At 51.2% G+C, this 25,094-nt stretch overlaps 1 protein-coding gene across 1 annotated transcript in view; it reads right to left on the reverse strand.

The window, feature by feature from the left end:
- Nucleotides 1–561: 561 nt before the first annotated feature.
- Eng (endoglin) overlaps nt 562–25,094 on the reverse strand; it is a 30,326-nt gene continuing 5,793 nt past the window's right edge. Inside the window, exons 2-16 of the mRNA XM_042680999.1 lie at nt 22,289–22,440; nt 11,729–11,869; nt 10,212–10,377; nt 9,465–9,509; nt 9,164–9,329; nt 8,750–8,876; nt 8,160–8,334; nt 7,883–8,022; nt 5,413–5,550; nt 5,179–5,223; nt 4,089–4,205; nt 3,463–3,714; nt 2,490–2,556; nt 1,489–1,590; nt 562–1,351 (exon numbers count right to left, since the gene is read on the reverse strand). Coding sequence (XP_042536933.1) covers nt 1,227–1,351; nt 1,489–1,590; nt 2,490–2,556; nt 3,463–3,714; nt 4,089–4,205; nt 5,179–5,223; nt 5,413–5,550; nt 7,883–8,022; nt 8,160–8,334; nt 8,750–8,876; nt 9,164–9,329; nt 9,465–9,509; nt 10,212–10,377; nt 11,729–11,869; nt 22,289–22,440 — 1,958 coding nt within the window. The 3' untranslated portion in view covers nt 562–1,226. The remainder of the gene's footprint in view (nt 1,352–1,488; nt 1,591–2,489; nt 2,557–3,462; nt 3,715–4,088; nt 4,206–5,178; nt 5,224–5,412; nt 5,551–7,882; nt 8,023–8,159; nt 8,335–8,749; nt 8,877–9,163; nt 9,330–9,464; nt 9,510–10,211; nt 10,378–11,728; nt 11,870–22,288; nt 22,441–25,094) is intronic.

Here is a 25,094-nt window from a genome sequence, read left to right on the forward strand (position 1 = left end):
ACTTTCCTGCCCAGGCTGGCTTTGAACCATGATCCTCAGATCTCAGCCTCCTTAGTAGATTTACTGGTATGAGCCACCAGCACCTGGCCTTTTTGCTGATTAATTGAAGGTAAGAGTCTAACAGACTTTTCTGCCCAAGTTTGCTTTGGTTTTGGTTATTTTTTTTTTTTTGGTCTGTCATGGGCTTGAACTCTGGGTCTGGACACTGTCCCTCAGCTCTTCAGCACAAAGTAAGTTTTCTACCACTTGAGCCACAGCACCACTTGGAGTTTTCTGGTGGTTAATTGGAGATAAGAGTCTCACAGACTCTCCTGCCTGGGCTGGCTTTGAACCACGATCCCCAGATCTCAGCCTCCTGAGTAGCTAGGATTATAGCCACGAGCCACAGGCGCCCTGCAAAAGGATACTAGTTTAACCCAAATCTGGTGGGCTCTAGCCACCTGCTACCATTCAGGATGCCCTACCTGCCACCACTCCAGGGGTGGAGGTGCAGCCCTGTTCTCCCCCCGACTCCTGGCATCCCTCCACCCCCTGGGCCCCTTCCCCTTGCCAGCCCAGCACTGGTTTTATGTCGGATTTATTGGTGGTGAATATACAAGGGTGGGCCCAAGACCAGCACCTGGCCATCAGCCACCTGCTGCTGCCCATGGGGCTGGGAGGGGCTCTGGGAGGAGTTGGGCTCTCCCTGCTCCACTGTTGTGGCCAGCCTCTGGGCTCCAGAGCAGAGTAGCCCTCAGCTTCTGTTTCCCCCACCAAAGTTGTGTTAGTCCAAGAGTGGGGGTCACAGGGACCAGATACAGGTGGCTTTGCAGACCCTCTTCTGTTCCCGCGGAGGAGGACTCTCAGCCAGCCTGGAGCTGGGCTGGCTCTGCTTGGCCCGTGCTGTTCACTGGTGCAGAATCCAGGTTAAAATGCAGGGACTTCAGGGCAGCGGCCTTTCTGGCTGTATGCCCGGGCAGTCACATCCCAGAGACCCTGGAGCGGAAGGCTCTGTAGAACAGGGTGGGGGGACCCCATGATGTTCCAGGCTGATGTCCCCGCTGGTAGCAGGCCTCTGAGAGGCGGGTGGGAGGGGCAGATGCAGAGGGCACTCTCCATGGTCGGGTGAGTGGAGGCACTGGGGTCCTGGGGCGAGTTCATGGCCAGTGGTTCCCAGCTGGTGGCTGCTCGGGCTCTCCGCCAAGGCCAGGGCTGGCTGGGAGGCCCCCGGGGCTCCAGGGCGGGTGCTACGCCATGCTGCTGGTGGAGCAGGGGGTGCTCTGGGTGCTCCCAATGCTGTGGTTGGTGCTGCTGCTCTCAGAGGAGGCCGGGGCAGCCACCGCCACCACGGGCTCCCGCTTGCTGGGGGAACCTGGGGGCGCGGGCAGGGGCGGAGGTCAGGGCCCCAGCCAGGACTCCCCACTCTCTCAGGGGCCTCCCGGGCACCCCCAGGGGAGGTTGGTAATGGAGGGACCCTGAATGTTCACTGCTGGTTCCCGAGATACTCACGTGTGTGCGAGTAGATGTACCAGAGGGCCGCAGTGAGCAGAGCCCCAATGAGGAAGGCGCCAAAGGTGATGCCCAGCACAGTGGACAGGACCAGGTGGTTACCTGCAAGACCAGGGGAGGGCGGGCAACCGTGAGTGCCACTGCCCCGTCCTGGCGGAGCTAAGCTTTGACCATCACCCCAGCCAGGCCTATTGGACCATGCTTCTGCCTCCTAAGGCTGGTAGAGAAGCCTTTTTTTGTTTGTTTGTTTTTAGGGAACATGGATGGTATAATGTAGGCAAAGAGTAAAAGGGACCAAGGGAGCCCACAGCCTGCTCTGCTCTGCTGGGTGATCTTAGGTCAGCCCATGCCCCTCTCTGAGCCCTGTACTCGATTAGAATGGGCCAGAGCACGTTTTAAGACTTGAGCTGTCTGGTCATCTAAGACTCATTCCATACTCCTGGGTCCTGTGTGCCCTGGGCCTGGTGGCCTCCTCTTGGGCCTCAGACTTGCCATATGCACTGGCGTTATTTGCTGTTTTTTTGGTCTCAGCTGGGGGTGGAGGACACAGAATGGCAGGTGCCCTTCCCCCAACAGCATCAGTGGCATTCTTGCCTGGTGGTGTCGGGGCCCAGGGGAGTTCATAAAAAGGCTGGAACGTGCTGGGCTGAGGTCCTTGGGGGAAGCCAAGGCCAGCACCATGCCCAAGGTTCACACTCCATCCAGGCATCCCCATTCACAGTAAGGTCCACGAGCCTCCGAGGGGACAGAGGACGGAGCTAGAGGCCAGGAGTGGGGCCCACAGGGCGGATGTGAGTGTGTCCATCTCTAAGAAGCAACCTGCTGCTTCCAACTCTAGCTCTTGGGGCCTAAGAAGCCCTTCTGGCCTTCTTGAGGGCAGCAGATCTTGGATTCTCTGCTGTGTGTGCTTGGCCTACCTCCAACAGTGGTCTCCAGTGGACTACTGTTCCCCCCCCACCCCAGCTCCTGGGACAAGCCTAAAAGGACCAGCTGGCACTCACCAGACGAGTCAGGGCTGACGACGTTCAGGCGCCTGGAGACAAGCTTGAAGACGGGCTCGTAGGCATCCTGGAGGAGGGGGAGAGACTGTGTCAGCCTTTGGCAAGAGGCACCTGGACTTGCCTGGCTCTGTGCCCCCCTTGTCAGCCCCACCTGGAGCCTCGGCAGGAGTCTCCCCTCCACTGCATGCTAGCTGTGAGCTGTGGGCAAGTCCTGGGGGATGTGTGCCCTGGGAGTTTCCCAGGAGTCACCCTGTGAGCTTTGTGGGCACTCTGTATTTGTTACTCTGTATTTGTGTGCCTTAGGGTAGGAAGCAGCCGGCCCAGGGAGTGGAGCTCATTGGCTCAAGGAGATAGATGCCCATTCAGTGTGGCTCTGAAGGCTTCTCAGCTTAACCACTGAGGTTTCTAATTCTGGGGAACTTTCTGTGTACAAAGACCTGGGTGTGTCCAGGGCTGAGTTCCCTGAGAATGGAGATTTCACTGGACAGTAAAGTGTTGACATCAGCAAAGGCAGAAAATCAGGATTTTGTTGTCCCTCTTCCCTAAGGTCATCTGTTCATTGGGCACATTGATGATCGTAGCATGAAGAATGAATGAATGACAGGAGGATATGGAAGGATGGATGGTGAGTGAGTGGATGGATGGATCGATGTGTGGGTGAATGAATGAATGGATGGATTGGTGGGCAAGTGGATGGATGAATAGATGAACAGATAGATGGGCAGATGGACAAATACACAGAATAATAAATGGATGGATAGTTGTGTATCTTTTTGATGCCAGGACACAGCAATCACCCCCAGAAGGTTCTAGGGTGGCAGCAAGCGTGCCTCTGACAGCCAGATGCCAAGCCACATGCCTGAGAGTGGCTCTGTCTGTCACGAGCTATTCCCACTAGGCTGCCACATGCCTGCCTAGAACCTCAGATCCGGAAGCCACGCTTGGAGCTGGGCCTGAGCCAGGCCCCACTTACCTTCAACATGGCCCCAGGATGTATGGCTATGTTGCAAGTGAGGGTGGCAGCCATGGGAGTGGGCACCATGTAGACACGGAGGAGGAAGCTGAAGCGTGGGTGACCACTGGGGCTTGGGGACAGCAGGTTCACACAGCTGCCTTTGGCGGCCTGGTCCTGGATGAGTTCCACTTTGTCCGCCTCTGATCCCAAATCCAGATAGCAGCTGAGTAGCTGGAGCACAGTCTCAGGGACCACTGGAAGCATGCTCACCTGCATGGGATATAAGAGCGGTGAAGGGTGGCAGGGGCTGTGTGTGTGTGGGTGCGTGTGCGCACGTGCGCATGCATGAATGTGCACGCGCCCACACACATGGACATGTCCACACCTGAGCCAGTAGTAGGGCTTAAACCCAGGGCCTAGGCATTGTCCTTGAGCTTTTTTGCTCAAGGCTGGCACACTACCACTTGCGCTACAACTCCACTTTGAGCTTGAGAGGTTAATTGGAGATAAGAGTCTCACAGACTTTTCTGCTTGGTCTAGCTTTGACCATGATCCTTAGATCTCAGCCTTTTGAGGAGCTAGGATTCAGATTCACAGGGAATGCCAGGAGTTAGGGGGAACTGTGGGGTTAGGCTGCTAGGTACCTGCACAAAACCCTGCTGGCCCAGTTCAATGGTGCTGGAGGTCTGGTGAAATTTGGGGCTGAGGTAGAGGTCCATCTGAAAGGAGAGGCTGTCCACGTCAAGGCAGTACACTTTTTTCTGTGGGGGACAGGAAGGAGGCTGGATCAGTCTGGGTGGCACCAGCCAGGAAAGTGAGGGGTGAGGGGCTGGCACTAAGCTGTGGCTCAGAGTTGCTTCATCTTCTTTTATAACACCATAACCCCTCTGTACCTTAATAATAACAATAAAATATATTATTTTTAATAAAGTTAGTAAATAAGAACTGCTTGGGTGCTGCCCCTTAGCTTTTTCACTCAAGGCTGGTGTTTTATCACTTGAGCCACACCTCTACTCTGGCATTCTGCTGGTCAATTGGAAATAAGAGTCACCAACTTTTCCTGCCCAGGCTGGCATCAAACCTTGATCCTCAGATCTTAACCCCCTGATGAGTTAAGATTACGTATGTGAGCTACTGAAGCCTGGCTTATCAAGAACATCCATGTCTTATTCCAGTGACAGCTCCTATGACCCCTAGGGATGGGGTCATTTCTTTTTTCTTTCTTTTCTTGCCAGTCTTAGGACTTGAACTCAGGGCCTGGGCACTGTCTTTAAGCTTCTTTGTGTTTAAGGCTTGTGCTCTACCACTTGCCACAGTGCCACTTCTAGCTCTTTCTAAGTAGTTTACTGGAAACTAGAGTCTCATGGACTTTCCTGCCTGGGCTGGCTTTGAATTGTGATCCTCAGATCTCAGCTCTTGAGTAGCTAGGATTATAGGCGTGAGGCACCAGCACCTGGCTGGTTTCATGTAAGAGTTTACCTCTGGGCCCAGGAGATTAAGTAATTTGCCCAAGGCCAATAGGCAAAAGGTACTAAAATCCTCTGACTTGAAGCTAAGGGCAGAACCCTCAGCAGCATTGTTCCTATTGTATAGAAGGGAAAATTGGCACACTGGCGATTCTGGGCTGGCCAGGGTCTGCGTTTCCTGAAATTGGTTCCCTCTAGGAAAGGCCTCCAGCCCCAACAGGCAGCAGATCTTAGACCAGGAGGGTAGCATGGTGACTGTCCATCTCACCTGCAGTGATGATGAGCCTGTGACCGACAGGAAATTGAGGAACACCTGTGAGAACAGTCAAAAAGCTGGTCAGAGCCAGAAAGGACCCCGGGGAGGGGGAGGGTTGTGTCCCATCTCAACAATGAGATGGGAGCAAGGCGCTAACAGATGGCCACGCCTGGACTGCCACACCCTGTCCCCCAACACCCCTCAGCGGGGAGGCCCTGGGAGGCACCAGGGGGACACTGCTCTCACCTCATTGCTGACCATATGTTCTGTCACCTTCATGCCACAGAGGGAGTAGGTGCTGCTCAAGACAAAGTGATCACTGCTGTCCTCAGCCTGGCAGCGAGGGTCCCAGAAGGTCAAGCTCATGATGGTGCACTGCATGGTCTGGGTGAGGGGAGGGTGGCATAGTCAGGATGCCCCGAGATCTTTGAGGGGGATCCTCAGCATGGAGGACTCCATCTAGGGGTCCCAAACCCCCACCATTCCTCAGCTCCCTCCTTTTTGTTGGAGTTCATCATCCTATATGATTTTTTTTTGTCTGTCATGGGGCTTGAACTCTGGGCCTGGGCGCTGTCCCTCAGCTCTTCTGGTGAAGACCAGTGCTCTACTACTTGAGCCACAGTGCCACTTCCGGTTTTCTGGTGGTTTATTGGAGGTAAGAGTCTCACGGACTTTCCTGCCCAAGCTGGTTTTGAACTGTGATCCTCAGATCTCAGCCTCCTGAGTAGCTAGGATTACAGGCATAAGCACCAGTGCCCAGCTTCATCCTACACAATTTAAGCTTAATTTCTTTTAATTTTTTTATGGTATTGGGGTTTGAATTCAGGGCCTCCTGCTCTTAGCTTTTTTGCTCAAGGCTAGTACTCTGTCATTTGAGACACCCCTCCAGTCCAGCATTTTGCTAGTTAATTGCAGATGGAGTCTCCTAGTCTTTTTTTTTTTTGCCAGTTCTGGGGCTTGAACTCAGGGCCTGGGTGCTGTCCCTGAGCTTCTTTTTGCTCAAGGCTAGCACTCTACCAGTTGAGCCACAGTTCCACTTTGGTAGTTTTTGGTAGTTTATTAGAGATGAGTCTCATAGACTTTCCTTCCCAGGCTGGCTTTGAACTGCAATACTCAGATCTAAGTCTCCTGAATAGCTACGATTATAGGCATGAGCCACTTTTTTCTATGTAAAAAGGATATAAAAATCAGCTGGGCCAGGTGTCAGTGTCTCATGCCTGTAATCCTAGCTACTTGGGAAACTTTGATCTAAGGATCATGATTCAAAGCCAGCCCAAGCAGGAAAAGTCCATGAGACTCTTATCTCCAGTTAATCACCAAAAGCCAGAAGTAGAGCTGTGGCTCAAGTTGTAGAGCATTAGCTTTGATGAAAAAAAAAAAAAAAAGCTAAGGGACAGCACCCAGACCCTGAGTTCAAGCCCCAGGATCTGCATGCACTCATGAAAAAAAAATTAGCCAGGTCAGTGGCTCACACCTATAATCCTAGCTACTCAGGAGGCCGAGACCTGAGAGTCATGGGTTAAAGCCAGCCCAGGTGCTGTCGAGGCTCTGAGTTCAAGCTCCAAGACTGGCACAAAAAACCAACAAAAACATCAAGCCTCAGCAAAAAAGAGAAATTACAACTCCCACTTAGCCATGTCAATGCTTACTAACCAGAGAATCACCTTAAAAAAAACAAAAACAAGAATGGACCACCGTGTTCTACCTCCCATATTGACAAAAGTTTGTTTTTTGGTCTTTGTTTTGCTTTTAATTACAATCTGGAGAAAGGTGGCCAAAGTGCTCTGAAACCACAGTGAAAATTCAAATCTGGTTGCAGGGAAAGCCTGTAGGCAGTCTATTAAAATTTCAGATTTTGACTCTACAATCACACTCATGTGGCAATCTGTCATAAGAAAATAATCCAAATAAAAAAAGTTCCAGGCTGGGAAGGCTTAGTGGTAGAGTGCTTGCTTAGCTTACATGAAGTCCTGAGTTCGATTCCTCAGTACTGCATAAATAGAAAAAGCCAAGTGGTGCTGTGGCAAATGGTAGAGCATTAGCCTTGAGTACGGAGAGGCTCAGAGACAGAGCCCAGGCCCTGAGCTCAATCCCCAGGATTGTAAAAAAAAAAAAAAAATCCATACAAAATGCATTTTATGCATGTTTATATTACAATTTAAATAGCTAACAAGTTAATTATGGCACATCAGTATAATAAAATAGCACCTTATTAATAAGTACAAGTGCCAAAAGTTCTAAAACTAGCTGGGCAAGGTGGTTTATACCTATAATCCTAGCTACTCATGGGGCAGAGATTGAGAAGATTGTCGGTTTGGGTCAGCCTAGGCAAAAAGTTTGCAAGATCCTATCTCAGTGGAAAAAAAGTTGGGCTAGGTGGTTTCTGTCTGTTACTCTGGCTATTTGGAAAGAATAAATAGAATTGTGTCTCTCACTCTGCTCAAGCTGGCTTTGAACTTCGATCCTCTCACCTCTTACTTAACATGGTGGACTGAGCCACCATGTTAAGTATGCTGGTGTTCTTCACAGAGAACATGAATATGAAACCAAGAGCTCTGGCTGTCAAACATGACTGAATTCTCAAGTGGTAGGTACCATAATCAACTTGCATTGCACATCCTGCTCACCTGCCTGGTCTAGGCCCCTCAGATTCTTGGGCTGGTGAAGGGACCTACTGTTCTTGTCTGCCTGAGGTGAGGGACAGGTGTCCTGTTACCTGCAGGTGGTCTTTCCTAAGTGCCAGAGTCATGACACCACTGGTACATTTTGGCCGAATCAGGGACAGAAGCAGGTCAGGGTCACATCTGTTTGGCGGGGTGGTCAGGACCGGTGCAGGGGAGGTCTGTGGTTCACCACCTGAGGGCAGCAGAGAGGGGCCAAGAAGACAGTCACTGAGTACTTCCTGTCCCCACAGGTTGCAGATGGGAGACTGAGATTGGCCAGTGATCCATTAGGGGTGAGGAGGAAAGGCAGGGGCAGGGGCAGGGACTCACTACAGCTGGGAGCCCGCAGAGAGACAGCACTGGCCAGCGGGAGCTCCACAAAGGAGGCCACAAGGCTGGCATTGAGTTTCCGGGCCTGTCCCACCAGGCCTTGGGGTGTGTCTGGGAGCTCAAAGCCATGGATGTTCTTCTTCGAGAAGATCTTGAAGGAGTATTCACCAGTGGTCTGAAGGTGGGGAGAAAGACAGAACAGGGAGCCACAGCTAGACTCAGAGGCCAGGGGATGGTCAGGACTAACACAGGGCAGCCAAGATGTTACCAGCTATCAGTCTCACTTTTTCTTCCCTCCACACCTCCCTTTCCTCTGCCTGGCCACCCTTCTTCTCTCTACTGGCTTCTCTTTTTCCTTCAACTCAACTAAGTGTTCATTTCTGCAGGGGTCTTCCTCAATCTGGTAGGCTGGGGGCGGGGGCTCCCCAACCAGTCAGGGAAAGCTTGCCGGAGGAGGTAGGAAAGCCAGGTGATGGATTGAGGTACAGTGCTGGTGCAGAGGACTGTCCTGGGCTCAGTCCTGAGTGCTGGTAAGGCAAGGCAGCATGATAGAGGAAGACAGGGGTTCAGGGAACAGGTGCAAGGCTCACCAAGATCTGCATGTTGTGGTTGGCATCGATAAGCCAGGACACGTAGGGGGGACCCTGCAGGATGAGGATGGCATCAGGGTCTCTAGATGTGCAGTTGAGGTCCACCTTTACCGTCACTGTCCGAGGCCTGCAGTGGACAGACTGCCTGGTCAGGGCATGTGGGGGGGGGGGGGGAGGGAGGAATGAAGGGATGAACAGGTGGGCTGGGGTGAGCAGGGACTCTGATTTTACTTGGCCTGGGACTGGAGCCAGATGTAGACCCACTATGTGGGAAGGGCCTGGAGACAGGAGGAGACCACTATGCTGACTCTGAGGGGCGGGGCTATTAATGGTCTGGTGTCTGATTGGAGTGGAGCCTGGTGCTGGAGCGGGTAGGGAATGAAGAGGTGTGGGGGGGGGGGGCGGTCTCCTTACTCGGCCTTGGGACCAGGCAGGATCCTTAGGATATGTGCCTCTTTGTGGCCAGTCACACCATCCAGGCGGCAGCCCAGGATGGAAACAGGGACCCGTGGCTGCCATTCGAGTGTGCGGCCCATGTCCTGATGGTCTTCAGGCAGACAGAAGTGTGGTAGCTTCTGGGCTGCAAACACAGGGCATTTCAGTCCTCCAAACAGCCCCCACCTGCCCTTCACACAGAACCCACCCCCACCTCCCAGAGCCTCATAGGCTGGAAGCCTAGGAGAACCTGGGTTCAAATCTCTCTTCTACCACTTACCTGCTGGCTGCCCTTGTGAAAGGTCTGGAAGCTCTGTTTCTTCATCTGCCAACAAAGAGTTAATGTAAACCTGGACCCCATGGCACATAGTAGGGGCAACACAAAGTAGGGATGCAGCCCTGCCGCCCCCCCAGGACACCATTCTACTTCAATCTTCCTTACAGCATTTAACCAAACCGGAAAGAATTTCCAAGTGCCTTATGACCAACTTGGCACTTGATAGGTGCATACAAGGTCCCCTTTAAAAAAAAATTCTAGTAGCAGAACTGAGGTTTAAACTCAGGGCCTCATACTTGCTAGGCAGGAGCTATAGCTCCTGAGCCACATACCCTAGTCCTTTGTTTTGGGAGCTTGTATTGGGGCTTGAACTCAGGACCTCTCATCTCTTTCTTGGCTTTTTACTCAAGGCTGACACTCTACCACTTGAGCCACATCTCCACTTCTTTTTTTTTCTGGTTATTCAGAGATGAGTCTCTCAGATTTGTTTGTCCCACCTGGCTGGCTCTGAACTTCAGTTCTCAGATATCAACCTTCTGAGTATTTTAGCATTACAGGCATGAGCTCAGGCTCTTGGCATTTCACATGGCTCAATCTGATATTTGATAAAGGAGTAATCACTGCCCCCAAAGGCCACTGACTTGCTGTGTGTGACCTAGAACACATCACATCCCACCACAGACCCATTGTGTGAGCTTCCATTCCTCCAGAGCTGAACCTGAGCCCAGAGAGGCTGCTTCAGACACTGACCTTGGCCCAGCCGGAGGAGGATGTGGCTGGGGTCCTCTAGTGTTGCGATAGAGGAGATGGGACCCTTTGCAGCTGCCCATTCAAGGATCTGGTTGTTGACAGAGAAGGGCGGCAGTTGTGTGAAGTTGACTCCTGAAGGCTCTTTGAAGATGACCAGGCTGGGATTCTGGGGAGACATAGAGTGCTGAGTCCCTGCCATATGCAGGAGGTAGTTTGGCTGAGACTGCCAAGGCTGGTGGGTGTGCCGTCCGCCCAGACCCCCCAGCTAGCTCCTCTGCCTCAGCCAGACCATCCCCTCTCCCTTCCACACATGCCCCTTCACAAGTCCATCTGTCTGGCTCTTGGCCTCTCTCTGTCCTTGATTCTTCCCCTCAGCTGCCCTCCTAACTTCCCTGTTTGGGTCTGTACCCCAATTCACACTGGGCCTGTCCCCATTCCCTTCTCCCTCTTAAGGGTATCCCCTCGACAAGCGTCTGTGCCCAGTCTGTGAATCCCACTGGTCCTCGTTACTTCCATGATTTCTGTCTCTGCTTGGTTGTGTGCTCTGTTTCTGGGCTGGGCTGTGGCTGTAACTGACAGCTGCTTTGCCTGGGCAACCTCTCAGGACCCTCCTTTTATAACGAGGAGGCAGGGCTTCCAGGCTTCCCTGCTTCCCCCAGCTCTGAGCCCCTGCCATAGGACAAAGCCAGTTGGCCTGGATGCAGTTCACGCTTAAAACTTGAGGGTGTGTGTGTTGGGGCTTGGAGAGGGGAGGGGAGGGGGGAGAGGGGGAGAGAGAGAGAGAGAGTGTGTGTGTTGGTACTGGGGCTTGAACTCAGGGCCTCACAGTGAGAGAGAGAGAGAGAGAGAGAGAGTGTGTGTGTGTGTGTGTGTGTATACTGGGGCTTGGACTCAGGGCCTCACATTTTCCCTTGGCTTTTTCACTAAAGGCTGGCTTTCTACCTCTTGAGCCATTCCTCCACATCTGGCTTTTTGCTGGTGAAAATGAAAGCTAATATCTCACAGACTTTCCTGCCTGGGCTTGCTTCAAACCACAATCCTTAGATCTCAGCTTCCTGAGTCGTTAGAATGACAAAATTACAGGCATGAGCCACAAGGTTTTGTTGTTGTTGTTGTTTTTCCTCCATTATGAGCCACATCAACTACAGAAATTCTGGCAAATTCAAGGAAGTACAAAGAACAAACTAATGTCTCTCCTAATCGTACCTGCTATGGACATATTGTTAGGCTGCCTCTGAGCCCTTTCCCTTTGTGCTTTTGCATTTTCAAATTAGATGCCTTGTATCTTTTTCATCTATAGTGAAAGGATGAGTCAATGGAATACCAACTGGGTCCAACTGCCCCCTGGACAGATGGGCAAACAGACTATGCAGAGCCGACCAAGGTTGCACATCAGCCCGACTCCCACCTCCCCATCCGGACTCCTTTGTCCCAGGTTCTGCTACCCTCTGGGCACTTTGTCGGGGGCCTGGCCCACAGGAAGGGACGGCAGGGAGCTGAATGGCCAGTACACTCACGTAGGCCAAGTGCAGTGGGATTCCTGGTGCCTGGAGCTGTAGTAAGGTACTCTTGTTCACGACGAGAACCAGAAACACCTCTCGATGCTGGCTGCCATTGCGCTTGGATGCCTGGAGAGTTAGCTCGAGCTGTGCCACCTCCTGGGGAAGGAACCAGGAGATACACACCAGTTACACATGCATAGGTCAGGCCACCAGAAGGACGATTCTCCCTGTTCCCCTCTGTCACCTAGTACCTGTGCACAGAGCAGTGCCTGGACCTCCAGACATGCCCAGAAAATAGATAAACACATGCTGAATAAGTGAACAGTCAATTGAGAAAAGCCAGGTGCTGGTTGCTCACACTTACTCAGGAGGCTGAGATCTGATTATCCCAGTTCAAAGCCAGCCCAGGCACTAACAATGAACCACTAAAAAAAACCAGAAGTGGAGCTGTGGTTTGAGGGTAAAGTTAGCCTTGAGTAAAAAGTTCAGGCATAGCACCCAGGCCCTAAGTTCAAGGCCCAGGACTGGTAAGAAGAAAACAAAGGAAGAAGGTGGAAGAAAAATAGGAGGAGGGAGAGAAGGAAGGAAGAAGGAAGAAAGGAAGGATGCACTAGTACTAGGACTTAAACTCGGGCTGGGCACTGTCCCTTAGCTTTTTCACTGAAGAATGGCACTTTACCACTTAAACCACAGCTTCACTCCCAGGCTTTTGGTGTGTAACTGGAGATAGTAATCTCATGGACCTTCCTGCTCAGGCCGGCTTTGAAACATGGACCTCAGCCTCCTGGGTAGTTAGGATTACAGATGCTTGGCTAAGATATTCTCTCTCTCTCTTTCTTCCTTACTGTCTCTCCTTCCATCCCTCTCTCCTTTTTTCTTTTCTTCATAGGGCTAGTCCTAGCTAGTCTTGAACTTAAGATCATTCTACCTCAGCTGGGATTCCAGATACTGACTCATCACTTCTGGCAAGATTTGTTGTTTCTTGAGTATCTGCTGTATGCTGGGTCTATGAACATCTATCTATACAACGGATAGTGCCCTATGCCCGGAATTAGTGACCTTCCTTCCCCATTGTCCTCTGAGTGTCCCTGGAGACCACTCTGCTTCCAGCTTTCACGTGGCATCCACATTTGTTCTCCTGAGGGCTGAGAGTACAGCTCAGCACTACAGCATGTGCTTAGCATACAGGAGACTTCTAGTTTGGCCTATTTTAAATTACTAAAATAGCTTCGTGCTGATAGTTCATGCTTATAATCCTAGCTATTCAGGAGGCTGAGATCTGAGGATCACAGGTCAAAGCCAACCCAAGTAGAAAAGTTCATGAGACTCTATGTCCAATTAGCTAATAAAAAGCTGGAAGGGCATTCAAGTGGTAGAGTTCTAACCTTGAGCAGAAAAGCTCAAACCACAGTACTGGCATTCACATACGCAAACACAGGCATACAAAAGAGTGGTCTCTGCTTTGCTTTAAGACTTTCTGAGCTAGGGTATGAATAAGCAGGTGAGCACAGAGCCTGACCCAGCTCAGTGCCTTGGAAGCCAAATGCTTTCTTCAAACAGATGCCAGCTCCAGCCTCTGCCCCGGCAGCTCTCAAAGGCCGGCAGCCAAACTGCCAGCCCAGACGTCTCCTCTGTCTCCTCTGAACTATGACACAGGAGAAGCTATTTCCAATGGACATAGCAGTGGAAAGTTTTTGCATTGGGCTTCTAATCATCTCCTTGCCTCTTCCTGGAGCGATGTCACAAAGCCAAAGACAGTGTTTTAGTCCCTGGAAAAATCCGCTCAGAAATATTTCCATTACTCAATAATGACACCCTAAGTCCTCTCAGTGAGCAAGAGCTTTATTTAAGACAACAACCAAAAAAGAGCAAACAATAGCATCTCATTTTTAGTCCTTTTCTTTCTTTTTTTTTTTTTTTTCGTGCTAGTCCTGGGACTTGAACTAAGGGCCTGGGTACTGTCTCTGAGCTTTTTTTTGCTCAATGCTAGCCCTTTGCCATTTGACCCACAGATTTGTTGCCAGCTTTCTGGCGGTTAATTGGAGATAAGTCTCATGGACTTTCCTACCCAAGCTAACATTAAATCTTGATCCTCAGATCTCAGCCTCCTAAGGAGCTAGGATTACAGGCATGAACCACCAGTGCCCATCCAGAACAATTCAGTTTATAGTTATGATTGCTACTTGAAACTGAGCAAAGCAAAGCACAACTCACTTGAGTGGTGTGGAGAGCCAGAGCAGGCTCACTGTGCTTGCCCTGGCTGCATTACGAGTTATTCACTCCAACAATGGAATCTGGTTGTACAATTCTGTGTATATACAAAACCCATTCAACTGTCCTCTGTGAATGGGTGAATTTCATCTTAGTAAAGCAGTTGAAAAAACAACTACCTATCAGTCATTTCTCACCATTCAATCTCATTCATGCCTGGTCCTGTCCTGAGCATGTAGCCATGCCAGCTAACCAAAGCAAGAGACAGGCATTCTTCCATTTCACAGGTAGGTATCTAGAGGTATAGGGGAGGAAGCTGCTGAGAGCCAAGGGTGAGTGCCAAAGTCAGGAGCACAGAGCACATGAGCCAGAGCTTGACCACTGGACAGCTCTATCCAGGACTGTCTTCCTTCTCAAACCCACTTCTGGGTTCTCCCCACCCCTCTCCAGCACCATCTCTTTGTCCTTACTAAAGGAGAGAACTTCAAGTGCATATAGGGGAAAGTGGACAGGCCCCATACTTTGGCAGACTGAAACCAAGAAACTATCATTGGAAGTAGAAATATGGCTCAAATGGTAGACCAGCCAGCCTCTAATAAAAAAAAAAAAAGCTAATGGAGAGTGTGAGGCATGAGTTTAAGCCCCAGGACTAGCACAAACAAAACCATGTATATGTTATTTAATATTTGCAGATGGCTCACAACTTTAATCCTAGCTCCTCAGGAGGATGAGATCTGAGGATTGAAGTTCAAAGCCAGACTGGGCAGGAAAGTCCATGAGATCCTTCATCGCTAATTAACCACCAAAAAGTGGGAAGTGGAGCTGTGGCTCAAGTGGTAGAGAACCAGCCTTGAGTGAAAAAACCAAGTTTGAAGGCCTGAGTTTAAACCCTAGTGTACACACACACCACATACACACACACACACACACACACACACACACACACACACACACACACACACACACACACACACACACTCCATCATCATCAACCTCCCTGGACACTCATGGCTGCAGCAGGCAGAAGCACAGCCCTGAGCAGACAGGAAAAAAGCCCTGGTGCAGCAATCCTGCTGCTGTCCCTCTGCGTCTCACTTTCCCCATTTGTGAAATGGGGTGAATACAGGGCTAGGCACAAATTCCAGGCAAGTTTCTGGGTATAAGAAGAAAATCTTAGGGGTCAGGACACAAACATGACAGAACTCTCAGCTCTTCTCCCAGAACTCATAAACCAAACTCTCAATGATCATGAAATCCTTTCCAGTGGAGTTGGGCAATGTTGGGCGCTGAGGCCCCATGTGGGGCAGCCACCAGCTAGGATGGCACAGAAAGTGAGCCGTTTGGACACTCGAGGAGGTTGGAAAGTAGGGTGCTCAGATTCTCTGAGCCCTTACGCCTAGCTGAAGGCCTACTCATTACAGTAAAACCTAGGCAGGGTTTCCACAGCAAACATTTCCCTCCCACCGTCCTGACTCACACACACACACACACACACACACACACACACACTGACTTCCTTCTTCCCTCCCCCAGCGACAAAGAAAGGGGCCTGCCTGTCCCCAGCCCCGGCTCCTAGGGGCCTGCCTGCCCCCAGCCCAGGCTCCTAGTCTTCCGGATGGGCTCCTGGAGATTCTGGGACCCAGCCAGGACAAGGCAGACTAGCCAGCCCCTTGCCCCCATCCCTGCCAGCTTGAGCCTGTCCCAGCCCCTTCCCCGAGCCGCAGGGTGGGAAATCCAGTTTCTATTTTTGTGCCAGTGTCCCACAGATGCCATTGTTGGGGCAGAGGTTGGTGGCAGGAAGGGGGGATTTCAGTGAGGAGGTCCTGAGTGCTCATAGCCACTTATAGAAAGTTGCTTCCAGCAATTCTTCTAGAAGTGGGGCCTTGGGGTTGCCTGCAGCCCCCGCCCTCCCAGGGCCTGCCTAGAGGCGGCCCTCCATCCTTCCACCCTGCAGTCTCAGTACATACAAGAAGGGTCACGATGGGAAGACAAACCCAAGTTCAAACGCAGGGTCAACCAGTAGCCTGTGACCCTGGATGGTCACTCATCCCTAGCCCTCAATTTTCTGATCTAGAAAATGGGGCGAACAATACAACCACTTTACCTGCTTATGAGGAGCCACTTTATGTGTATTATATATATATATATATATATATATACAAATATATATATGCATATATTTACATATATTCATATATATTCATATATATTTTCTCCTCCCTCCTTTTCTTCCTTCTGTTACTCATCTACCCATCTGTCTGTTTATCTATCCATCATCCTTCTTATATCCATTTTCAAGCTGACTCCTCAGAGCTGGAGACTGGGGAGATGGTGAGAGACAGAGGTGAGTCCCAGCTTAGGCTATGTGACCCTGGTCTTGCCCCTTCCTCAAGCCCGGCTCTCATTTAGAAGGTTTGGTACCAGAAAGTAGAACTGCTCCAGCCACTGCCTTCTCTCTATCCTGCTTTCAAGGCAGCAGCAAGGGAGCTCGAGTGTCCACATGTGGACAGCCCAGCCCAGATGCCCAAGCTCTGCCACACCTACTCCCAGGACCACAGACTCTACCACCCACCCTTAGATCGAAAGGAGCCATACAGGCCAGGTAGTGCCCCCTCTCGAGGCTGGAAGAAGAAAAGAGCCCCAGGCAGCCTGGAGAGGACACCATGTGGGCAATGCATTCAGCGGTACTGGACATCCATCCCGAGTGGAGAGGTGAGGCTCCAGCTGAGCATGCTCCTTCAACCCTGAGAGGGCCAGACAGAGGCCACCAATTCTGGGCCCAGGGCAGGAACCCTTGCCTGGGTCTGAGGACCACACTGCCTTCGACAGCCTCTCTCAGCCTCCCAGGACAGTCTGGGGGAGGCGAGGAGCCTCCACGGCTCACTGTCTGCCTCTGCAGCCCTCCCTCCCCCTGGCCAGCCATAAGTCAGTCAGTGCTAGGACCTGGCCAGCTCTTCTGCTTAGGGGTTGGTAGGGTTTCATGGGTTTCCTGAGTTTGCCCAGGAATGAGGATGAATCAACAGCTGACCTAGCCTGGCTGCTGGGGTTTGTTAAGAAGACAGGAGACCTGTGTCGTCGTCATCATTGTCGTTGGTTTGACGGGAATTGCTGAGACATCAGGCCGGTTTCCTGTCTCTGAAGATCAGGATGTGACCTCGGGCCCCCTCCTGGAATCCAAGCTCCGGCCTGCCCTTCAAAGACTCAGCATGATAAAACCCCTGCCCAGCAGCCCCTGACCTGTGTGCCTGCTGACCACCTCATAACACGCGTGCGTGCGTACACACACACACACACACACACAATAAAACCCCTGCCCAGCAGCCCCTGACCTGTGTGCCTGCTGACCACCTCATAATACGCATGCGCGCGTACACACACACACACACACACACACACACACACACACACACACACACACACACACACACACACACACACACACACACACACACACACACACACACACACACACACACACACACACACACACACACACACACACACACACACACACACACACACACACTGCTTCCATGGGGATTTTGGTGACTACCACCCACAGGAAATCGGTAAGTGCTGAGGCCATACAGGGATGGATGGGAAAGCCATCTCTCTGTGCCAGGGGCTGATGAAGGCGGCCATAGGTCAGGAGGAACCAGGCGGGCTGCAGAGACAGTGCGCCCACGCTTTTGGCTCTAGGCCTTTGTACATGCAGTGCTCTTGGCCTGGTGCCATAACCCTGCTCTCTGGCTGAGCACAGAGCCTTCTCCCTAATGCCCCTTCTCTCCACACCCAACTCTTGCCCCCCACCCCATGCCATCGCCAGTTCCATCACACACAAGTCCAAGGACGCTGATGCCCCCTTCCCTGGCCGATGTATCCCTCAAGGACAGGGTCTGCTTCTACTGCCTGTATCCTCGACGCCTACCCCGGAGCAGGTACACAGCAAGCATCTGGCCAGTGATGGCGGAAGGGGACTGTTGAACCATGAACCTTCTTCTTGGGGCTACGAGGAAAGCAAAGTGCTCCCCAGGGAAGCTCCAGGCTCCACAGGCACAAAGACCACAGGGCAGGATCATGGGACAAGGAGGCCAAGTGCATTCATGGGGCAGCTGAGCTCCTTGAGGCTGAAAATGGATTTGTGCCATCTTTATTAGAGGGGTCACCTTTAAGAGTCAAACAAGTCAGCTGATATGATGAATGCTGGCATTTACAGGTGAGAAGTAGAGTCCAGTGACAACAATAGCAACAATCAGCTGCTATACCTGGCTAGGCCCTGCACTCAGAATTTTGCCTGTGGACAGGTTCTGGTAGCTCACACCTGAATCCTAGTTATTCAGGAAGCTGAGACCTGATGATCACAAATTTGAAGACAGCCTGGGCAGGAAAGCCCAGTAAGATTCTTTTTTTTTTTTTTTTTTTTGTCGGTCGTGGGGATTGAACTCTGGGCTTGAGCACTGTCCTTGAGCTCTTCAGCTCAAGGTGAGCGCTCTACCGCTTGAGCCACAGTGCCACTTCCAGTTTTCTAGTGGTTTATTGGAGATAAGAGTCTCATGGACTTTCCTGCCCGGGCTGGCTTTGAACCGCGATCCTCAGATCTCAGCCTCCTGAGTAGCTAGGATTACAGGCATGAGCTACTGGTGCCCAGCTGAGATTCTTATTTCTAGTTAACCACCAAAAGCCAGAGTGGAGCAGTGGCTCCATTCTGTTAGAGCACAAGCCTTGAATGAAAAAGCTAAGGGGCAAGCCCAGTCCCTGAGTTCAAGTCCCAGTCCTGGCATTAAAAAAACAAATGAGCTGGGCACCAGTGACTCATGCCTATAATCCTAGCTACATGGGAGACTAAGCTCTGAGGATCATGGTTTGAAGCCAGCCAAGACTCTTATCTCCAATAAACTACTCAGAAAAATTTGGAAGTGGTCCTGTGGCTCAAGTGGTAGAGTGCTGGCTTGAACAAAATGAAGCTCAGAGACAGCACCCAGGCCCTGAGTTCAACCCCCCAGGACTAGCACAGGCCTTGTCCCACAGTAATCTCCCAGCAACCCTATGAGGTAGGAACTATTATCATCATCTCTTTCTAAGGTTTGGATAGGTGGTCCAAGGGGATGTAACCTTAAGGAGTTAGTCAAGGCCAGATCACGTGGCCCACACCTGTAATCCTAGCTACTCAAGAGACTGAAATTGGAGGATGACTATTTTAAATTAGTCCAGGCAGAAAAGTAAAGTCTGCAAAATCCCATCTACGGTGCGCTGGTAAGACTTCAGGTTGGAGGGATGGTTTGAGTGGTAGAGTGACAACGGAGCAAGCAAACCAAGTGAGCATGAAGCCCTGAGTTCAAGCCCCAGCAGGAGCACGAAAAGAAAAAGAAACAAAGGAGAGGTCAGCCAAGGTTCAATTGGAGGACTGTGCGGCTTCAGGACATGTGTTCTCTCCCTCCCCCCTCCTCTCTCTCTCTCTCTCTCTCTCTCACACACACACACACACACATACTGTTGCTTTGATTTATTTTGTTTTGTTTTGAGATGGGGATTTTACTACATTGCCACACTGAGTGATGTAGTAATACTTGTATTCAAATGATCCTCTTGCCTCATTGAGTATCCAGGACTACAGGAATGCACCACAGTGCTTAGCTAGAACCTTGTTCCAAACCCTTGCAAACACTGTAGCGCTTTCAGGTATACACACATACACTGTTGTTTGATATATGCCAGGCCCTGGGCCCAACTCTGCTGCCCCCAAATTCTTCATAAGCTCCTGACCAGAGAAAGGTAGGGGTCACCCTTCTACTACCAGCCACTAAGAAAAGTGCTGGCCAGTGACAGATCCAGGACTAGATCCTGGAACTCCTGGGCTCCAGCATTCTCTTCTACCTCCTCAAACTCATAGCCCTGCATTCCAGGACCTCAGTGCTTGACTTTGAATTACAAGTTGTGTACATTGCAAACTGAGTTCTTGGGAGAAGACAAGGGAGATTTCTGTTGTTATGAGTTTCAAGAATCCTTGGACTAAAACTTACTGACAAAGCACTGGTGCTCATGCTTGTAAATCCTAGCTACTCAGGAGGCTGAGACCTGAGACTCTCAATTCCTTAACTCACAGCCCAGAAAGACTAATTTAAGACACTCATTTCCAGTTAACCAGCGAAAAACCAGGAGTGGAAGTATGGCTCAAGTGGTAGAATGTCAATGCTAAGAGGAAAATCTAAGCAAGAGCTTGACTCCCTGCGTTCAAGCCCCAGGACAGGCACATATGCACCCGTGTGTGAGCATGCACACATGTACACACACACACACACACACACACACACACACACACACACACACACACACACTCCCCCAGTGGCTGTCATTGCCTGTAGATAAAGCCAGGCCTTTTCTAACTGTATGCCCTCAGGTGAGCCACAAGCTACCACATGCCAAATCCCACCAGGGCTGCCTCCCTCAGTGGCCAGTTCTCTGCTCTTCCCACCACTGGCTGCACTCCTGATCGACCTTTGTCTTGCTTCCTCCAGGAAGCCCGGGAAGCCTAACCCCATAGCTGCAGCAGCGCCTTGCCCTGTGTGTGCATCCTTGCCAACTCAGCAGTCTTCCTGTCTGCCCACCTGTCTCCCATAGACCTGAACACAGGGTTGGAGCCTTCCTCTGATCTGCTGTTGGGTGATCAGGGTCCAGAAAACTCAGTTACTCAGAAGAGGGGCAGGACCCAAACATGAGAATAAACAAGATGAGCTTACAGAAGGCAATCTTATTTTCCAAGTCTTTAGCAAATTAAACAACAAATTACAGCACCAATAAAAACCACCTAAACCGTGTTTGGCATTCTCTGAAGCTTTGGAATTATCAAAACTCACAGTCATCATGGCAAGCAGGGCGGTGGGGAGCAGGGCCCCCCGATATTGGTGGTCTGGGCATCTTCTTATCACTGCACAAATGCCAAGTCAGCCCAACAGTTCTGGGGGCAGGTTGGCCACAGTCTTCCCTGAGTCAAGACTGATAAATCACTCGAAGGACTTAAGGACACACCAGCCAGGTATGGCCTTCAGCCCAGAAAAGCCAGCGCCACCTGAGTGCTGAGATTCCCTGGAGAGCCAGGAGACAGCCTGGCCCTGAAGTCCCTGAGGAGTATTTGATATGAACTCTGGCCTTCCCACTGTGCTTCCCCTCCCAAGGCCAGCCTCAGTTTCCTCCTCTGAGAAGTGGGGATAATAACCAGATGCTTGCAGATTAGCCCTTGCAAGGCTTAATCCCTGAAAGATGCTCAGTGTCTGGCAGATACTAAGCCCAGCACCCAGCAGGTCCTAAGCATTGACACACATATTATTAGAAGAGACAAATTTAGACAAGATAAAGGGAAGTCTCCAGAGGGCTCTTCTGGAGACCAAGCTCCAGGCTGGCCCTGGTGGTTTGGGTTTTAGATCTCAGAGGCTATTTGGTAGGGTCTGTGTGTGTGTGTGTGTGTGTGTGTGTGTGTGTGTGTGCTGATACTTGAACTCAGGGTCACTGTGTGTGTGTGTGTGTGTGTGTGTGTGTGTGTGTGTGTGTGTGTGTGTGTATCCTGATACTTGAACTCAGGGTCACTGTGTGTGTGTGTGTGTGTGTGTGTGTGTGTGTGTGTGTGTGTGTGTGCACGCTGATACTTGAACTCAGGACCTGGATGCTATCTCTTAGTTTTTCACTCAAGACTGGTGCTCTGGCACTTGAGCCATAGCTCCCTTTCCAGCTATTTGTTGGTTAATTGGAGATAAGAGTCTCACAGACTTGTGGCTGGGAAGGTGGCTCAGTGGTAGACTTGCCTGGCATATATGAAGCCCTGGGTTTGACTCCTCAGTACCACATATACAGAAAAAGCTGGAAGTAGTGCTGTGGCTCAAGTAGTGTAGAGTGTTAACCTTGAGCCAAAGTTCAGGGACAGTGCACAGGCCCTGTGTTCAAGCCCCAGGACTGGCAAAAAAAAAAAAAAGAAGTCACAGACTTTCCTGTCGAGGCTGGCTTTGAACCATGATCCTCCTATCTCAGTCTCACAAGTAGCTAGGATTACAGGTGTGAGCCACTGGGTCGCACATATTTGATGGGGACAGTCCAGGTGCCTAAAGTGGAGCCAAGCTCTCTGGGAAGCTGTGGGGATGCCCACATTAAAAGGGCACAGGCACCAGCTCGCCTACACACACTGTCCACCTGGGTGGCAGCCAGTCCCTGCCCTCTTCTGGTTGTCACCAGAAAATTGACCCCATCACCAGAAATGACACCCCTGTGAACACCAGGCAAAGCCCCGTTGAAGCCTTCTGCTCCAAGGAAGGCCAGAGGAAGGCACCCCTCATCCCAAGTTCCTGGAGACCACCTGACTTCTGCCAGGGCACTCACGTTTGAGAATTCCAGGAAGAGGATATGGACTTCAAGGACAGCATTGGGAACCTGAGCCACGCAGCCCTTTGGGACATGGCTGGTGGCATATGTCACCTCACCCCTTTTGGGGTCCACAGGCTGTAGATCACAATGGACTTTTTCTGCAAGACCTGTGGGAGAAGAACAGGAGAAAGGGTCAGCTAAGAACAAGTCATGTGGCTGGGGGTGTGGCTCAATAACCAAATATTTAGTTCTTGTTCAGGTCACAGTCCTCCAATGACGTATAATGTTTTCTTGTGACTCCAAAAGACAGGGCATATGATACTTTTCATGGGTATTTTATGGCCATCAGTCATTGTAGCATTGACTGCCTAAAGGCTGGGGTGAAGCTGTGGGAAGGGGCGGCCTCCAGTGAGGGTCCTTTGTGAGGGAGGCCACTGGGGTTCTTCCCACCCCAATAGATACTAGGGCTTGAACTCAGGGCCTCTGCTTTTGCTTAGCTTTTCTGATAAAGGCCGGAGCTTCTACCACTTGAGCCACACTTTCAGCCTTTTGCTGGTGAACTGGAGAAAAGAGTTGTGTGGACTTTGCTGCCCGGGCTGCCTTTGAACCACGATTAGCTAGGATCACAGGCCTGAGCCACCAGCACCCAGCTTGAATAACTTTTTATCCTATAAGGAGATCCTAAATTGCATAGGATAGCCTTATAGTACAAAGACTTGGTGTATCTGAAGTCCAAGCCTTCCTGAACACTCTATTTTCTTTTTTTTTTTTTTGGGTCCGGTCGTGGGGCCTGAACTCTGGGCCTGGGCGCTGTCCCTCAGCTCTTCAGCTCAAGGCTAGCGCTCTACCACTTGAGCCACAACGTCACTTCTGGCTTTTTTCTTTTTGCTTATGTGGTGCTGAGGAATCGAACCCAGGGCCTCAGGCATGCAAGGCAAGCGCTCTACCACTGAGCCATCTTCCCAGCCCATACACTCTATTTTCTTATTTCCACTTCCCTGTAACTGGCAGGATGCACATCGGAGACCCAAGATTCAAGGAAGGTGAGCTCAGCTGAGAAGGCAGTGTCTCCTCTCTGCCACTAAGGTGGCCCTGGAAGGAATGGCTGGAAAGGTTGAGAGTCATCTGAGCCAGGTGACTCCTTCCAGTTGGAAGGAGGGGATAGATCAGGCCTCAGAGCCTGGAGTTGAAGGGGGGGGAGGGGGCCGGGTGGCACGGAAACACACAGGTCCTAAGGGAAAGGAATGGAATGTCACCATGACCCAGCAGAGGAGGAAAAGGAAATGAGTCCCCTACACCTCGTCCTAAGGAATGTGCCGGAGGAAGGGGGGCTATGGAGGAGGGAAAGAGGACCGAGAAGGGGAGACTGTTTGGAAGTTTGTGTCTCCATCTTGTCGCGCTCACTTCCTGTTTTCTTGGAGATCAAAGATGGGCGCGGAGGGCCTGGCTTCACAGCCAGCTGACGCCAGCCCAAGTAGGGGGCAGCCAGCCTCCTCCTGCACCCCTGGCTGTCTATAGCTTCACCCAGCCTCCTTCCCCACCTTTCCACAGCTTGCTGGGCTCAGACCATCCAAAGTCAGAGAAGGATGGAAAATGGCCACCCTTTGCCATGACAACACCAGTCTTTATCCATGATTGGATAAAGAGTAGGACAAGGACATTTGGCCACTAGTGGGACCCAGTCTCATCCTGAGCATGCCAGCGACTGTGGAGTGTCTGGGCTATGTGGTATTTAGGGTCCCTGAAGCCAGGACAACCTGGCTCGGAATCTCATGCCTGATGCCTGAGATTCAGTTAATGTGTATAACTTTGAGGAACAACTTGAGACTTTATTACTTAGTCTGTAGAGTGACAATAAGCAGAGAAGCCATCTGGGTGCCAGTGGCTTATGCCTGTCATCCTAGCTACTCAGGAGGCTGAGATCTGAGGATTGAGGTCCAAAGCCAGCTTGGGCAGGAAAGTCTGAGACTCTTATCTCCAATTAACCACCAAAAAGCAGGAAATTGAGCTGTGGCTCAAGTAGTGTGCACCACCATTGAGCCAAAAAAAAAAAAAGCAAATGGATAGCTTTGCCCAGGTCCTAAGTTCAAGCCCCAGTACCAGCACCAAAAAAATGTTAAAAAGAATAGAGGCCAAATAACTCTTCCAGGCTGTTGGGAAGACTCCATAAGACAGGGCATATGACACTTTTCATGGTTGTTTTATGGCCATCAGTCATTGTAGAATTGACTGCTTAAAGGTTGGGGTGAAGCTGTGGGAAGGAGCGGCCTCCAGTGAGGGTCCTTTGTGAGGGAGGCCACTAGGGTTCCCCCCACCCCAATAGATAAGGGATATTGCCCTCTCCAACTATTCCCTCCAATTCACCCCTTTACCACTGGTTCTTAAGCATTGGCTCCTTGGGTATTACTTCATCTAAGTTACCTCCTATGCAAATGGGGAGACCGAGGCTTGGACAAGCAAGACACACCATGGCTGACCAACTGGGTCTTAGACCCCTCTCCCTTTCAGGACCCAGGGTCTGGTTTATGAGTGAGTGTAGCACCTCCCTTCTTTCCTTCAGACTTTCCCTGCCCCCTCCCCAGACTTTCAGGAACCCCAGTTCCTCCCGGACTGCCGGGCGGCCTGGGGCCACCTCCTCCATGCGGTCAGCCAGGGGGAGAGGCCACAGGCCTAGCCATTATGTAATGATCAGATAACAGGCCAGGCTGGGAGATCAGATAAGAGGTCCATTTATTTTGGGGCCTTTTCGAATCCTGGCTGCCCCCACCCCTTAGACGAGAATGGGGAGACAGGAGGGAGTATGACGCCTGGGCCTGTCTCC

The sequence above is a fragment of the Dipodomys spectabilis genome, unplaced genomic scaffold (genome assembly GCF_019054845.1).
Source record: "Dipodomys spectabilis isolate Male_0828 unplaced genomic scaffold, ASM1905484v1 ptg000067l, whole genome shotgun sequence".
Classification (NCBI taxonomy): domain Eukaryota; kingdom Metazoa; phylum Chordata; class Mammalia; order Rodentia; family Heteromyidae; genus Dipodomys; species Dipodomys spectabilis.